The sequence below is a fragment of the Girardinichthys multiradiatus genome, chromosome 5 (genome assembly GCF_021462225.1).
Source record: "Girardinichthys multiradiatus isolate DD_20200921_A chromosome 5, DD_fGirMul_XY1, whole genome shotgun sequence".
Lineage (NCBI taxonomy): Eukaryota > Metazoa > Chordata > Actinopteri > Cyprinodontiformes > Goodeidae > Girardinichthys > Girardinichthys multiradiatus.
The window spans coordinates 47,033,558-47,050,180 of NC_061798.1; the positions used below are offsets into that span (position 1 = coordinate 47,033,558).

The 16,623-nt window shown below is 38.1% G+C and overlaps 1 protein-coding gene across 4 annotated transcripts in view; it reads left to right on the forward strand.

The window, feature by feature from the left end:
• inpp4b (inositol polyphosphate-4-phosphatase type II B) overlaps window positions 1-16,623 on the forward strand; it is a 268,417-nt gene that overhangs the window by 61,027 nt on the left and 190,767 nt on the right. For all 4 annotated transcript variants that reach the window (XM_047365702.1, XM_047365701.1, XM_047365700.1 and 1 more), the window contains one exon: window positions 1,942-2,058. In XM_047365702.1, coding sequence (XP_047221658.1) covers window positions 1,942-2,058 — 117 coding nt within the window. The remainder of the gene's footprint in view (window positions 1-1,941; window positions 2,059-16,623) is intronic.

Consider the following 16,623-nt stretch of genomic DNA (forward strand, 5'->3'; position numbering starts at 1 on the left):
TAGGTGCTCCAGTTACATTTAAGGATAGAAACAGCACAATGTTAAAATAAACTCTGTAAATTTTTGCAAGTAAATTTCCACACAAAGAACTGTACACACAGTAAAGTACAAACAGCATCAATCAGATGAAGATACACAATACAGTTTTTTACATGTGAACCTGATTAGAAAGGTTCCACTGCAAGGTTTTTGAACCAGTAATCCTATTTTTAGTTGACCAATAAAAATTCAGTTGTACATCTTACCAAATGAAAACAGTATTTAGTGAAGTAAGGTTTTATCACTTGATTTTGTGTAAACTTAAATACTGCAACATAGTGCAGAGATATATGCTATATTAAAATGTGTTAAAGCAAGTTTATTAAAGTAAAGTATCTTATATAAATGAGCCAATTTTGTTTTATGCATTGTAGAAATTAGCTTTCATAACATTTTTGGTTTGTCATTCACTCCTGCATAAACCAACATCATCCTACAGGCACAGTAGATAAAAAAATTACCCTTTGTGTATAAATGGAGACATTTCAATGATGAACTGAATAGCTCTTGGTAAATAATGGGAGCAAAGTCTCCCCATCTCCCTGCCGTCCGTCCAGCCATTTGTCCATCCATCCATTCATCTTCCCTACCTCTCTCCCTTCCTCTCATCTGAGATTGGGTCCCAGAGGCAACCAGTAGAGGAAGGGATTCCAGACATCCCTCTACCCAATGACACTCTCCATCAGATTCTTGGGGATTCCAATGCATTCCTTGGCCAGAAGGAATATATGGGGTTCCTCCAGCAAGTTCTGGGTCAGCACAGGTCTCTCCTCCAAGAGAAACATGCCTAGGAAACCTCCAAAAGAGGTGCCCAGGAGGTATCCTAAGGAGGATCAGTGGCATCTACTCTCCATCAATGAACACAGCATCCCTACGGTGGAGACTCATTCCAGCCAAAAGATCTTGTTCTTTCAGTCATGGTCCATAATTCATATCTCCTGTGCATTGTCCCTTTTTTAAATTAGGTTGAAGCAAGTCATACCATAATAGTCGTCTGCACTGTTGTCTATAATAATCAGCAGTGCTCCTGTTTCTTTGAGCAGTGCAGTTTGTTCTGTTGTCGTTGTGGCTTAAAAACGATTTGACATTTAAAGTAAATACCAGCAAAACTCCATTTAGCTGGGTATCTTTCCACTGAAATTAAACCATTTTCTTCCAGAACTGAAACCAAATTATCGCAATTTAAGTTAAAAGTGGAGGCTGCTTGTTGTGAGTTTAGATGGGAAGTATGCAGATAAAGAATGGAAATACTATGCAGACGTCTGATATATTTGAACAAACACTAGTTGTTTTATCTAATTTAATACCTTTAACAGGTATCACAGATGGAAGAAATCTAGGCTTTTTAAAAGAGTGACATGAAAAAAAGCAATTTTTGAGAGAAAATCAAAAGAAGTCCTGTTTGGTTTGCCTCAAGCCACATAAAACATAAAAGCTGTGCAGACTGCATATTCATTTGTTAGGTCTAGACTTTGAACAAGTCCTTGTAAGTCAAATTAGGAACCTGTGGCAAGTTTTGAAAGTAGAGGTTGTGTCTAATCTGTATGCTATTGTGGAAAGAATGATGTGCCAAAATTTCAATGTTTAGATGTACAAATTCAGTAGAGACACACAAAAGACTTGCACCAAAATTTGGTCCTACATACCATTTACTCAAGAGACCAAATACAAATGCACGCCACACTTTTCAGATTTTATTTTAAAAAATGTAGAAAACTGTGCTCTTTCCACATCAGAATTTTTCACCATCTTGTGTTGTTCTATCTTGTGCAGTTACCCAACAAGCACATTGACATTTTCTTTAACTACCACTTTTGTGAGGTACTTAATGAACATGTGTGCAACTAAGCAGATGAGCACGCAAGCACACATGCCCAGTCTCAACTTTTTTCTCTCCAACAGGCAAACAAAGACCCGCTCTTTCTGACTGGGGTGACCTTCCCTTCAGAGTATCCTGACAGCCAAGACTCGCTTGTCAAACTTACTGTGTATGATGCAAAACACAAGAGCCAAGAATCAGTAAGTAAACACTTGTTGTTCTCCCCATGTAGGCGCACTGTATCTGGCTGTTAAACATCAAGAGAGTGATGCGGTGATGAAATGCATTCAAAGCTAGCTGCAAAGTTGTCTTAATTTAGGTTTGGCGATGCTTTGAACTTTAAAGGGGATGAAGAAGCTGTAAGATGCAAGTGTCTGAGTAAAAGCTTTTCAATGACTTTCAGAAAGCATGAAGAAATATGGGTTCACACCACGTTAAAGGTTACAAGCAAAGTCTTGCTACTTGTTCCTAAAAGTATGAAGAAATGAGGCATGATTCAAGAATTTTGCACTGAACTAGAACTAAATCTCAGTATGTTTTAATCTATCCTAGAGATTGAAAAGGTTGTGTTCTGAAGTGAGCAGTGTCTTGGTTATCACTCCTTTCTGACACTAACCTCTGCCTGTGGCTTTGATAGAGAAGGTTATTCAGCCTGCAGTGAACCCCTGCCTTGGGAAAGCTGGCTGTCACATACGTGGGAACTGAAAGGAGATCCAAACACAGAATCCAGAATAGGTCTGGCCCTGTGACTTACACTTTAAAACAGAATTTATAACAAGCCCTTTAGTGTGAATGTGGTTTTCGTCTTAATCAAGTAACAAGTTCAAACCAAGATGCCAACATCTTTATTTGGCTGAACTTATTATGAAACATTCATGAGCTTTATGACAATTAAGAGTTTATTATGGCAGCATTTAGTGTCTGTAAGACAAAACGCTGGTACAATGCCAGGGGCAGCACACACAGCTGCATTGTAATTACCTCTTTCTATTATTAAGTACAAGTCAGATGTTTTTACATATTCAACATTGCTGGAAAAAGCTGTTATATTACTGGTTGAAACACTACTGATCATGTGGTTTCACTTGTGGATAATTTTCATTTCTAGCAATCCCTCTGAAGTAGGACAAGTGTTTTAACCTATACTCATAAATGTTCGATCTTTTGCATTAAATACATATCCACTGCAAATTTTATGCAGTACTAATAATAAATGGAAGTTCATATTTATAAAAATATGCTAGTGCTGGGTTTGAAATAGTCAGAGGGCCGGAATATCTTCATTTACTCAGATGCAATGGTTGTGTTCTGTGGTTCTTTGAACAGAATACATATTCAGTTTATACACTGCCTCAAAATATTCATAACCCACGTTTTCAACCCCCTTTACTCTGACACACAACTATAATTTGACACTGTTAAGAGAAATAGCAAACCACCGCTGGGGGGGCAACAAATAGAGGGGAGAAAAGTAGCATAATGGATTAAAACTGTCAAGAAAGCCAGGATTAGATCTACCGCCACAGTAATTCAGAATACCACAAGTATTCATACGGAGAGAGAGGGAGTAAAGACGAGAACATTAATACTAATGTCAGGACACATGAGCACATGCAGCATTACATGTATGAGTCACAACAACAGAAAGAGCCAACTGGCAGCCCGATACTTATGTTCTGTGTCATTTGTTGTAATCTAGGTTGTTATGCGAGGTAAGATGGCTGTTTGATAGGTTTTAATCAAACAAATGTATCTTCTGCGGTGGCTTTGTGTTTTGGGACTGTTACAGACGCATGCTAATTTGAGCAAACAGCATGAGCTCTCCTGGTTCATTCGGGGCATGCTCCTAAACTCTCTCCTTTATAAGTAAAAATCTGGATGTAGCGGTGGCACAAGTCGCGTGACCCATAAACGGACGCTACAGTCCTCGACGCAGCAGTCAAGGGTTCTCTCTCCACCCTATTTCCTGTCAACTTACCAAAATAAAGGCCACTAGTGCCACAAAATAAAATAAATAAATAAATAAAAATCTAATAGAAATGGTCTGACATTGATTATTATCCTTAGTAGTTTATTAGCTGCATAATAAAACTGAATGAAGTGATTGTAAATGATGTACTCAATAATATAAAGGTTAGCCAGGGCAGATTAGAGCATAGCACAGCAGCAGTTTCTTGGTATCCTGGTCCAGTCACCCCTTCATTCCTTTCTACCTACGGTTTGTTCTGAGGATTACAGAACATATTTTTACAGCTGCAGGAATGTTTGCAGCATGTATGTTGGTGAAAATATGGATTTGGGGAGCATCTCTGAGTCAAAACAGGAATCGAACCAGAAAGGGGCCTCAATGTGACAGCAGATGTAGCAGCTACTGCTTGGATCATGCTCACACAATCACATAAATGTAAAAAAACAAAAAAACAAAAACATTTAGGTTAGAGGTCGTTAGGTCACAAAAGAGATATGAACGCTAATGCAAAACAGTGTATCTCTAAATTTTTTAAAATAAATTCAACAATAAAGAGTCAGAGGATTTATGGGGTGACAGAGAAAAACAGGCTCAGAAAGGAACATTATGGAATAACATCTGACCTGTTTTAAAAGTTTGAAATATAAGAGGAGCCACGACCGAGCAATGTCTTGCTTCTCTCCAGTTTTTCACCTCTAGAAGGAGACACTGTGGACCTGTTTTGTTCTAAATTAGACATAGTCTATCTGGAAAAAAAATCATGATACTGTATTAATGCCCTGAAGGGATGCTAGTTAGACCCTTGTTACAAACCCTTGCAATCTCTTCTTTTACCTGTCCAGAGCCTTATTCTCAGCATAATTCAGGCTGGAAAAAGATCAGTCGGCTGCTTCTGCTGTAAACAACTATCCAGTTGGCATGGTTACACAACATGTTTTAAAAATACCAGTAGCACAACATTCTGTTCAACGTGGAAAAAAAACAAAAGCTTTTGTTTCTGAAATGTATGTGAAATATAACGTTGATATCCTGATATATGTCAGGATATCTAACAAATGACGAGGCATGAAATGACATGACATACATGACTTGATATTTATACAATCGTATCATATATAAGATGATATATGTCATATTATATCATAATATATATCATACAATACAACATATGATATAATACAATCTTACATCGCATTATATAGAGATATATGACATGAAATATGGTTTAAGATGTATGGCATGAATTTTTTGGACAGTTTTATGAGCAAACATCTCTCCAGAGTTTGCCTCACCTTGAGTAAGATTGATTATTATCCTTTTCTTTGTCCTTCACTGCTTGTGTGAACTTATATGTCTGAAGAACACCTTTCTGTCTATTCAGAATAGCACTGACAGAAGGCAAAACATTTCGCTCCAGCTTTTCTCTCAGAATCAGGGCTCAAGGCTAAAGCAAAAGTCTTTTAGAAAAGGTCCTGTTGAGCAGAGTTTCATTCTCTTCTCTCATTTCCCCATTCCCTGCTGCCTTTAAAAATAAATTTTGAATGATTGGCTGTCTCATGGCTTCCTGCAAACATAAGACATAAAACACAGTCTTTCGAAGTAGTTTCAAAAAATTGCCCTGTGTGGTGCCGCTGCAACAGTTGAAAATCATGCTCCCCCTTTTCTTTTTGTCCTGGCTCCAGTGCTTGTGTGCTGTGCTTGGCTTTTAGATTTTCAGCTTGCTCTGCTGGGCACAGCGTGCTTGTATGGGTCTCATTAGAGACTCTTTAAGTGACACGGAACCCGGAACATGAGCTGGTACCAAGCATCAGCCCCCAGTGGCTTCAAGTGGAAGATCCAAATTCAACCAGTCAAGACCCGGTTTTAATCATGTATTTTTTATTATTTATTTTCCTTGCAAAACCTAGCATGCAAACTATTTGTGTGTGTACATAAAACATATATACTGACATTTATTTTACATTTCTAAGCCACATTATTCCCAGAAGTGATTCAATGTAGTGGAACTCAGAAATGCATGATTTGGTAAAACACTGAAACGACTGGCAATTCCCGACATACCTGCATACAGATACATATGGTTATGGCAATACCATATGTATGTGTATGACAAGGTTTTTTTTGGGCATTCTATCTGAAAAACGGACGCAAAGCGACAAAAAATTATACACATTTTCATCAATTAAAAGTTGGCTGCAAGCTACGTAGGAGACACAGCAAACCTGTGGAAGAAAACAGCCTGACAGCAGATGGTGTCAGCATCATGCTGTCAGAATACTTTCTTTAGCAGGATTAGGGAACCTGGTCATAGGTGATCAAAGTCAACCTTAAACATAGAGCCCTACATTGGCATGGTTTAAAATCTGTGACAAGACTTGAAAATTGCTGCTCAGTAATGCTCTCTCTCCATTCTAAGTGTGCTTGAGCTAATTTACAAATAAGCATGGGCAAAAATTGTCTTGTCTAGATGTGCAAAGCCAGTAGAAACCTATCCAAATAGTATGGTTTAATCCAAATAAACACCACAGCTTTTTTAAACATTCCAAAGCATTTATCATTCTCCTTCTACTTCACAGCTGTTTGCTACTTTGTCTTGATGTATCACTTAAAATTACAATAAAATATATTGAAGTTTATCATTGTAACAAGACAAAATGTGGAAATCCAGTGGTATGACTATTCCAATAAATTGTGTCTCTAATAAGGAATGTGGATAACAAGGTAAGGGTTCAAAGTTAAGATGAGAGAAGGACCCTGACATATTCAGGGTTATAGATAGTCGGCTCAACATTTGTAGTGGACCTGAGTATTTTATCGCTGGGTGGCTTCCCTCTGCCTCTCGCCTCCATTTAGATATCCTGAGATGACACTGGCTGCTGAATGCTCATGAATATTTTAAAGCACAGACAGAGCTGAGGAGCTCATAAGTCCGGGAGTGGAGGTGTGAGAAGGAGCTCAGATTTCTTTCAGGTGGAAGTGATCCCACCCTCAAGCCTATAGCTGTCAAACATTGACAGGTCTGCCTTAGTTTGTCACTGATGTCTTAACTGCAGCTCATCTTTGAAGGGCTCCCAGGGGCAAAGAGTCCTTATTTGACTCGTATTCTGATCTTATTACACTTAGCAAAATATTTAAACATGGTATCATTCAAGTGTGACTAATAAGCTGTGTTTTGTCTTGGTTTAAAGATGAGAAAATAATTGCCATTTTAAGCCATTACAATGCATAAAATTGATTAAGGAGGACATAATGTTATTTTATTAATAATTAAAATTGTAATATCACATAGCTGTTTTGTGTGCTTAAGATTAGAGTGGAAATAAACACGCTTAGTTTCTCATATTGCAATGCAATTCAGTCAGTGTCTCAATATTTATGAAAACTCTGAACAAGGCGGATCAGAGAGAGTTGCTGCAGGATGAAAAATCCTTGCAATAAAGGCTAATAAAAGAGACAAATAAGATTATTTTTGCATGCTTGGTACATAACATTTTTACTCATTTCACCTCACTGAGGAGTCTCAGAGATGAACTGCTAATTTCCTGTGAGCACAAACCTTTTACAGTATGTTCTTGTTTAAAGAGATAGAACAGCTGCCCCTGGGAGAGCTCTTGTCCCTAATCACAGCCTCATTTCCTGGCTTTTCTCCCTCCAGTTTGGGATAAATGCACACTGCAGTCTAAAAAGCATAAAGCCTAATCTGAGGTGAATGGGATAATGGAGCATGTTTGGTCATTTCTATAAAGAAGCATTAAAATATACTAAATAAAGTAAATTCTGCTGTAATGGTTGGCTCTTCCTCTGGCTCAACCCAGTGCCCTAAGAACACACGTGTATACACACACACACACACACACAGACACCCTGCATTAACAGACAGTGCAAGAAGTCTTTGATTGAGAGGGTGATGGAGAAAGAACCGATCAAAGCTCCATCTCAGTCGACACACACAAACACACATCTACTCACTCAAAAAATTGGATTAAGGTTGTGTTCGAGGAATCCCCTCCCAGCCCCCCAAAAGGAAATGGATGAGGCATTGTTGGATTTATTTTAGTGGTCACCTGTTTAAAGGTATAATATTCTCCTGGAGGTAAAATTACTTCACCAGATTTAGTTATGTACAGCTTGCTGCTGCAGCTGAAAATAAATTAGGCCTCATAAAGTTCATGTTCTGGATCATTTTGGCATTATTAAGTGACTCTAGGAGGAATCTGAATAGTAAAATCGATTTACTTCATCTTTAGAAGTGTCATTAAGCCTTTTTTTAATATTGGCAACAGATGAAAATTGCCCAACTCACAGCAAGGAGAACTGTACATATTTTAAGTTATTGTATGTTGTTAGATGTAACATTTGTCTGTTACAAACATAAACATACCAAAAATCAGATTTGCGGAATGGCTTTGTTTAATGGTTTTTGTTCAAACTAGGGTTGGTTTGTTTTTAGTGAATAAATGTGACTGAGGTGCAGCTCATGCGATTTAATATAAGAAAGAAAATCTGAAATCCTTAAATCCTTCTTTTAAATCTAGTATTTGGTTCTGATGAACTGACTGAACATCCCTGTCCATAATAATTCAGAATAATCAATTTTGTCCCCAAGTAATGGAGAAATAGTTCTGAAATCTAATTTCGTATTTGCATTTCATTTATTTTTTCAGGGAGGTTTTGTCAGTTTGTTTCCTCATAAATTAGAGATTATAAATCCAAACATCTTACAGTGCTTGTGCATTCGAATAACAGCTCAAACATTAATAAGTAACAGTACAAATATCTCACAAACTTAAAGGTTAACAGCAGATTTATATGTGATGAAAAGCAGTGATTTAATACATTTGTGTTTCTGATTAACTTATGAAAGTTGAACAACACCATTAGATTAATCAGATATTCAGACCTGACAGACTCAAAAATCTCTTAAATGTAGTCAAAATTAACAATTTAATCTATTTTCTAGTAAGTGACTTATTAAATTTTGTCCAGCTTTCATTGTCCACCTGTATACAGTTATCCAACTGAAGGTACACAGCTGCAGATGCATAAAATCAAAATTAGTTAGGGACGTACTGATAACGAACACTTATACCTTGCAAAAGTATTAATACCACTTGAAAATGTTTACATTTTGCTAAATCATAAACAGAAACATCAACATATTTGTTGGGGTTTATGTGGAAGACCATACGAAGCAATGATTATTTTTTGGCTAACAAAATTTAGAAAAGTTTGGCGTAGATTTGTATCAAGTCCTTTGAATCATTACTCTGTAGCACCAGCTTTTGTTGCCATCACAGCTTCACGTCTTTTGAGGCATGTTTTTACCTGCTTTCCTAACCTACAGCGTGAAATCTTAGCAAATTCCACTTCTTAAAACAGCAGAAGCTCAGACAGATTGGATGGAGAGTCAACGTCCGCAGTAATCTTTAAATGTTGCTACAGATTATGAGTTATATTAGGGTTTGGACTTTGACTGTACCATTATTACATCTTATTATGATTTGATCTAAACAACTCTATTGTAGCTCTGGCTGTATGTCCAGGGTGGTGGTCCTGCCAGAAGGTGGTCCTCCACCTTAGTCTCAAGTCTTTTACAACCTTTAACAGGTTTTTTTTCTGGATTGTCCTGCAATTAGCTTTATTCCCACCAACACTTACCAACTTGCCTGTCCTTGTTAAAGTCTTAGTATGTCTGTTATAGTGACTTACTCTTTCCATTTACAGATGATGGATTAAAGAGTGATCTGTGAGATGTTCAAAGCTTGGGATAATGTTTTAGAACCTAACCCTGCTTTAAATATTTCCACTACTTCTTCCCTGACCAGTCTGCTGTGTTTCTTGGTCTTCATGATGTTGTTTGCTCTCCAATGTTCTCTAACAAACCTCAGAGAACAGCTGGATTTATACTAGGATTAAATTGTAAAAATAATTCCTACTCTTAGTTTGGGAAATCTAAATTCTTGAACTGGACTGATGAATAAAAAAATAACAGTTTGGATCAAAACATGCCGAGTGCTTTTGAATATTATTTTACAATTGTATCCCACAAAGTTTCCTAAAATAACTTCCCACACTTCAGTGACTCCGTATTGTGTTCCCGCGTAACCCTTGCAAATGTTTTATCTTTCCACCTGATTTGAGGACACTCTGACTGGCATACTTGCTCCATCTCAGGAGGCGGTCTGAACAGCCACTGTTGCGCGGTGAATTGTCACTCCAATTATGAACTGCTGAAGTATGGAGAATCCCAGCCCCAGTTAATCCTGCCCTGTCAATAATCATGATGTGCAAAATACCTCAAGGTGACATATTTATGGCATAGCCACTTGGTTTTTGCGGTATGAGTGTCAATGTGGTGGGAATTTTCTGTATGCGTAAGATTTTACTGCAATAAAAAGAGGGGGAGAGAAATGGAGGCAGAGAGCAAAGCGGAGCACACACACACACACACACACACACAGTCATATAAATTGTCTTTTTTACAAGAAGCAATCTCAGATATACCCAAGAACAGTTTTGGTAGTGATTGGGTGGACAGCTCTGCAGTGATAACCTATGTGAGTAACAGTCCCCAGATAAGGACTGTTTCTTGTCTGATGGCCACTTTGCCTCCCTCAGCGTCATTGTGGCAATGTCAGCCAAAGTCATAAGTGAAAGATTTCTTAAAAATGCTTAAACACACAGCAGCAAGAGAAGACCAAAGAGGAGAGAGCTGCAGGATGCTTCACGTAAATACAGGAAACATTTAGAGGTAATGATTGCCAACGTTACAGTTATTATTGTTAATAAGGACAATCCAGGTTAGGTTTCTGTTTATACATTATAATAAACCCTTGAGGAAAATACACATAATGAAAAATGATTCGAAGCATTGCTCAGTTTTATAATCAGTCTCAACTCCTGCACGCCTTCACCTCCAGGCTTTATGTATTTTGTGCTGTTTTTTCAGGTGCACTTTCATAGGCTTTTACATTTATGCTTGATCTTTGTTTTATAAATGACGGGTTGGTAGACTTTGTTGTCTCTGGTTTTATGACAGAGTTAATGTTTTTTAGAATGTGATGTGAAATGTCCCATCATTTAAATGTACAGTCCTAAAAATGGTACTTTTACTTTTGTATATTCATTTTACTGTACCAGCTCTTTTGTTGCTTAAAGTATGCCTGCTTCTTGTTGTGGTACAGTATGAGTGTCATGATGTAGGGTTGTTTGGTTTTTGGTTTCGGGTTTCTTCTTACGTTTTTCACAGTTACGGTTTTGACTCGTTCTTTTGTTATTCTTCTTAGATTTTGAATCATGCTTCTGTTATTTTCCTGGTCATGCTTTTGTTTTGTCGTCTTGTTCATGTTTTGTCAAGTTTGGTTTTCGGATCTGGTTATGCTTTTGCTTCATGTTTTTCTAGTTATATTTCTGTTAGTTTGTTTCCTTTGATTTGCGTTCTGTTCAAGCCATGTTTTGCTCCTGTCACGTTGTGTTCTCTGTCAATTAAGTTTATTCGGTTCACCTGTCCAAGTTAATCTGTCTCCTTGCTCCACCTGTACCATGCTCCATTTATACACACCTGTTCAGTTAGTCTTCGCGGAAACATCTTTCACTCTCATGCTCATGTCTAGCTCTCATGCTCAAGTCTTGTTTTTTTGATCATGCCATGCCTGTCTTGCCTGCCCGTTTGTTTTGTTCCTGCCTCCTGCTGAGTGAGTTTTTGTAATTAAACCTTTTCTTCACTTACCATCACGCTACCTGCTCGTCTGCATTCTGAGGTCCAATTCCAAGTAAACCGTGACAGAACCGTGACAATGAGATTCTAATAATGCGATAGCATCATAGACCAATTTCAAACCATGTTCAGACCAATTTATTCTTTTAGGATTGCTAAGGGAGAATTTTTAAAACAGAGCTTTTTTTTTTAAACACTAAACATAATTATCACAATCACAACCCAGTTAGAAGACCACTTTGGAGTCTTTGCAAAATCAAACAGTTCTGCAAAAACTATGCTTTGTTTTGTCATCTTCTTAAACACAGATTGTTCAGAATGTCAAACCCTTTTCTTTTACCAGCTTCACTCCGATGTGCAAATCCTAAAACATGTTTAGCACTTTGATTTTCTTCATCATTACAGTGAGGGAGAAATACAGTAAACGTACAAAGTTAAATCAGTCCGACTACTAAGTATTTACTACAATACAATTACTGCAATACTACATTCAGTCAATGTAGAAGTCAGAGTAAGAGTGGTGGTATACAAATGAACCTATCTTACAATAAAACACTTTCACATGCGTACACTGCCCAGTACACCCCCTACAAATCCTGTGCACTCATGTTGCACTTTACTGTAAAGAACAGAACACTTCAATTGGCCTCTCATTCACCCACACTGATGTTGATAAAAACCTACAGCTGAGATAGCTTGGGGCAAACCACCCGCTGTTTGATTAATGAACGCACTGCTCTGCATCATCTGCCACACAAGCTCACAACTGTCTGATAGTCTAAGTAACTCTTAGAAGCTCCACAGGCACAGCTGGGTTTAAGACACTTTTGCAGCACCGCGGCAGTTTCAGAATTGGATAGAGGAGCAGAATTGGTTTTTAAATGCAGATGTATCCTGATGAGATCAGGGATCAACCCTGTTTACTCCCTTCAGTATAAAGGCACATCTTCAAAGGAACTTTTAAACCATCAATTTAAGAAAGGTTAGGGACAGAAATGTAAAACAGTAACAATAAAAAGTAATTTGCTGTCATTTCAAATATATGAAAGTAGAGGTGTAATGAGTTCTTAAGGTAGAAGATCTCTCTATTTGAAAAAGCCATAATATTTCTCATCAAAGTCAGGTCTGTATGGCGAAGCGCTAATACGCTGCTGGAGATTGACCTCGGATATGTAGATGAATCCTTGACACCCTGTGTTTGCATTTGTAAGTATGAGTGTAAGTAAGAAAGTAGACATTGTTCTTGAATTGGCTTGATTTGTTTGGTCCAATTAGCCGAGAACGCTTAGTTACCAAAGCTTTGAAGAAGCCTCCACCACTTTCAATCGCTGGAATTCTGGGTACTTGAAGAAAGAACGAGACAGGGACAGAGTGACACCATTAGAATACTGATCATGGCTCATTTTTAGCCCCTAATGTCAGTAAGGTTAGCACTGGGTTCAGAGCTTATTTGTTAAATGGAGAATCCAGATGAAGGCAAATAACAAAAAAATCATCCATCATAGCTCTGGGAGCCAAAAATAAGGTTTACATTGCTGGAGCAGATATGTAGGTAGATAGATCAGATAAATTGTGAACTAATACGGGACTTTGTAGACAGACAAATGATAATGATAAAAGAAAAGAATATCCCTCCTTAAGTGATTGAACAACCCAGTTGTTAGCACCATCTGGTTAATGACAGCATGACAATAAAGTGGTGACAACAAGCAGCTTTACAGCCCTAATTACACAACTCAGCAAGAGAAAAATGGCATTGCATTATAATAAAATCAGTCTAGGCTTTCTGGAAGGTGATGGTGGAAGTTCAAAATATTTTCAATAAGCTAATTGACAATAAATGGAAAGCAGTTAAAAAGGTAACACAGCTTCTTGGTGTCTTTGAAGAAGCTCATTCTGCTTTGGTTTCTGCTTTTTCAGAGATTCTCCCTGGTTGTTCGCGCAAACACCAGTCTTTGCGTGCTGCCCATTCTTTATGTATTATCTCCAGTAATGTTCCTTGAAATATCTTCTGAATACACAATAGAGGCATTATAGAGACCTTATACATTTAAATGCTATTACTGGTCTCATAAGATTTCCTCTTTCATTATGTTTCCCTAACTTACCTTTATTTTGATTTATAGTCCCTGTGTCATGCGGCAGGGCTTGCACAACCCATTCAACCTTGTACTGCATGATATTCGGTCACGCTTTGACTCTGGCACAAAAGTGGCAAAATCCATCTTTCCTGTGGACAGTCTGCACGTCGACCTCATCCTAAAATAAATCCTGGCAGCTTTTAACATTATGGATTCAGATTATATTTCTAATGGCACCCATCCAAGGCCTGATTGGGATTGGTCTTTCACAAAATATATAACTTTGACATACTAATGAATTGAAGCCCTTTTTAGCATGAAGGTCGGTACTGGTTGTGGCGCTTTGCCTTTTACCATTTCTCATTAACAAGAAAATCCTGTTTTCCACAACTCAGCCCCAGTAATGGACCCTGATCCTGGGAAACGGAAAGTCTAAACTTACTGAAGGTCTGAGTAATCGCTCTGCTGGGTCGGGTTAACCCTAAGCATGTTTCATATCTTAAAAGCTGGATGGAGAAGTGAAAAATGTCATACTGGAGTGATTTGAAAAATTTGTTTGGTGTGTTTTCAGCAAGTCAACATGTTTTTAATGCCTGGTAATGTTATGAAGTTATATTTACTTAAGAAATATGCCAAATATGCCAACATTTGAAATTAATATTTCCCTTGGTTTTCTTGGTAGGAATGGACTAAATTGCTAAAAACTTATATATCACTCCCTTTGTAAAGAAAACAAACAAAATCTAAGGTAGCAAGTTAAGTATTTATAAAAGTAGATGCCCTTTATGTTCTTAAAAAAAATCACAAATAAGATATGTTCTAGTCACAAATATCTGGATGACACAAAAGCATCAAAATCAAGTTTTGTACCATCTATTGTCTATACCTGCTTATCCTTGCATGGTCTGGTGGGACTGGTGCATATCTCCAGCAGTCTTCGGTCAAGAGATACGGTACACCCTGGACAGGGGCCCAGTCCATCTCTAGGCAATGCAGAGACACACAGGACAAACAACAATGCACACACTCATATGAGTATGTTCTCATACCTAATGGAAATTTAGAGTAATCAATTATTTGTTTGCAACTGTGGGAGAAAGCCGGAGTACTGACGCATCCATGGGGAGAATGTGGAAAAATCTTAGAAAATGCAGGGACTCAAACTTTTGACTTCATTACTGCAAAGCACCATTGCTGCCAGCTGTGCCACTATGTACTGTGTCATGACTTACCTGTGATTAACCAAATTTGGTTCAGCATCACAAGCCACACCCAGACCTGATTATTGCCTGACCTGTAGAATCAAGAAATGACTTAGATAGGACTTGTCTGACAGTATGAAGTATGCCAGAGAAAGTAAGATATACCACTTAAAATTAAAACTCCCTTTTCCTTGTCTGCTCCTCCTCATCCTGCTTCGTGCAGATATACAGACACCATTGAACTGCGGTTTCAACAGAGAAAAGAGGTACTTTAAGAACTATTTCTTTTTTGCAACCGACACAGCACCAGACTTCTGTTACCTGGTTAACATGCTGTGGCATGACCTTAAGTAGGCTGTTCATACCAGATTGCCTCCAATGTGGCTGAATTAATACAACGCTGCAAAAACAATTGTGCCAAATTTCTTCCACAGAGATGTAAACATCTCATGGTTAATTATTACAAATGCTTAACGCTATTTCCTGGGGCCACGGGTAGCACAACCAGTTAGGAAACAGGTCCTGGGTTTGAATAACCTAGAATTATTATTATTATTCTTTTAATGTCACTATCTGCTGGAAAGGGAAGAAGGAGCCTTAAAAGACGACCATGGAAATAGATGTATGTTTTAGTGGAGCATATGGTTAAACACGAGATGGCTTGAAGGCTTCGGGGACTGAGAGCACTGAAAATTTTTGTCAAGAGAGTACTTCCTCTGTTGCGTTCTGCAAAGGTGGAAAGGACAAAACATGAATGTTCTAGAAATGAGTTCTCAAGAAAATCTTTGGGATAAACTTATGATAGACTGAAGACTAAATAATCATCATAGAGCTCCTTAAAGTCCTGATGTAGATTAGAAGATGGCTCTCATGTGTGACTGCAGCACTCAGCCAAAGCCAGACATTTCTGCATCAAAATATGTATTTCTGGCAGTGGGTGCTATTTGTTGGTGGGTTTACTGACCAAAAAAGCAGGAAACCTTAGTTTTGATAAACATAATGAACAGTATTTTTTCTGCTTCCTAGTAGCCTGAGGCAATCCAGAGAAAACTGGCTGAATTTAATTACTGGCCAATTGATTGGTACATCAGTAGTAATAATAAACAGGAGGTAAACTGCTTGTCCTTATTTATTTCAAGGTGTTCTGACAGAAAATAATGTGAACTCTGCATGCAACTCACCGTATCATCATGCAGATGCCCTACAGATATCATCACATGCTGGAGTAAAATGCCTCCAGACTTCCCAGGAAATTCTGTCTTTGTAATAACCTCCAAAACCCTTTTCCCTGTTTAATCCTACGCAAATATCCTCAAGGTGGGATTTGTCTAGATGATTTTAAAGCAAGTTTTATTTTGAGAATTTAATCACATATCTTCTTCACCAGACAGGCCTACACATGACCTATTGTCACCCCTTGTCAACTCTCTAATCATTTTATTGGGGGTTTTTAGCGTCACCTGGAAAAGCAGATTATTAGCTAAATAAATTACTGGGTCACAAGTGAATTAGAGTGGTGGACTAATCTTCCTTCTCTCTCTCTCTCTCTGTGCAAAAAGCGGCACACTCAAAGTTACATTTCTTTCCTCCTTTTGAGAGTGAAGAGGAGAGGAAACCACTTGAGGAAATCCCCCCCGCCTGACTTCCTGTGCATTTCTGCAGTGTAATGGTTTCCTTTAGGTCTGACACTGTTGGAAAGTGCTGATGCTTGTTGGCTAGATGTGTGTTTGTGTAGGGCCAGCTATTTTCCATGGGTAACTGAGCTCCTGATGAAGCTGTGAGTCAAGCCAGCGTCT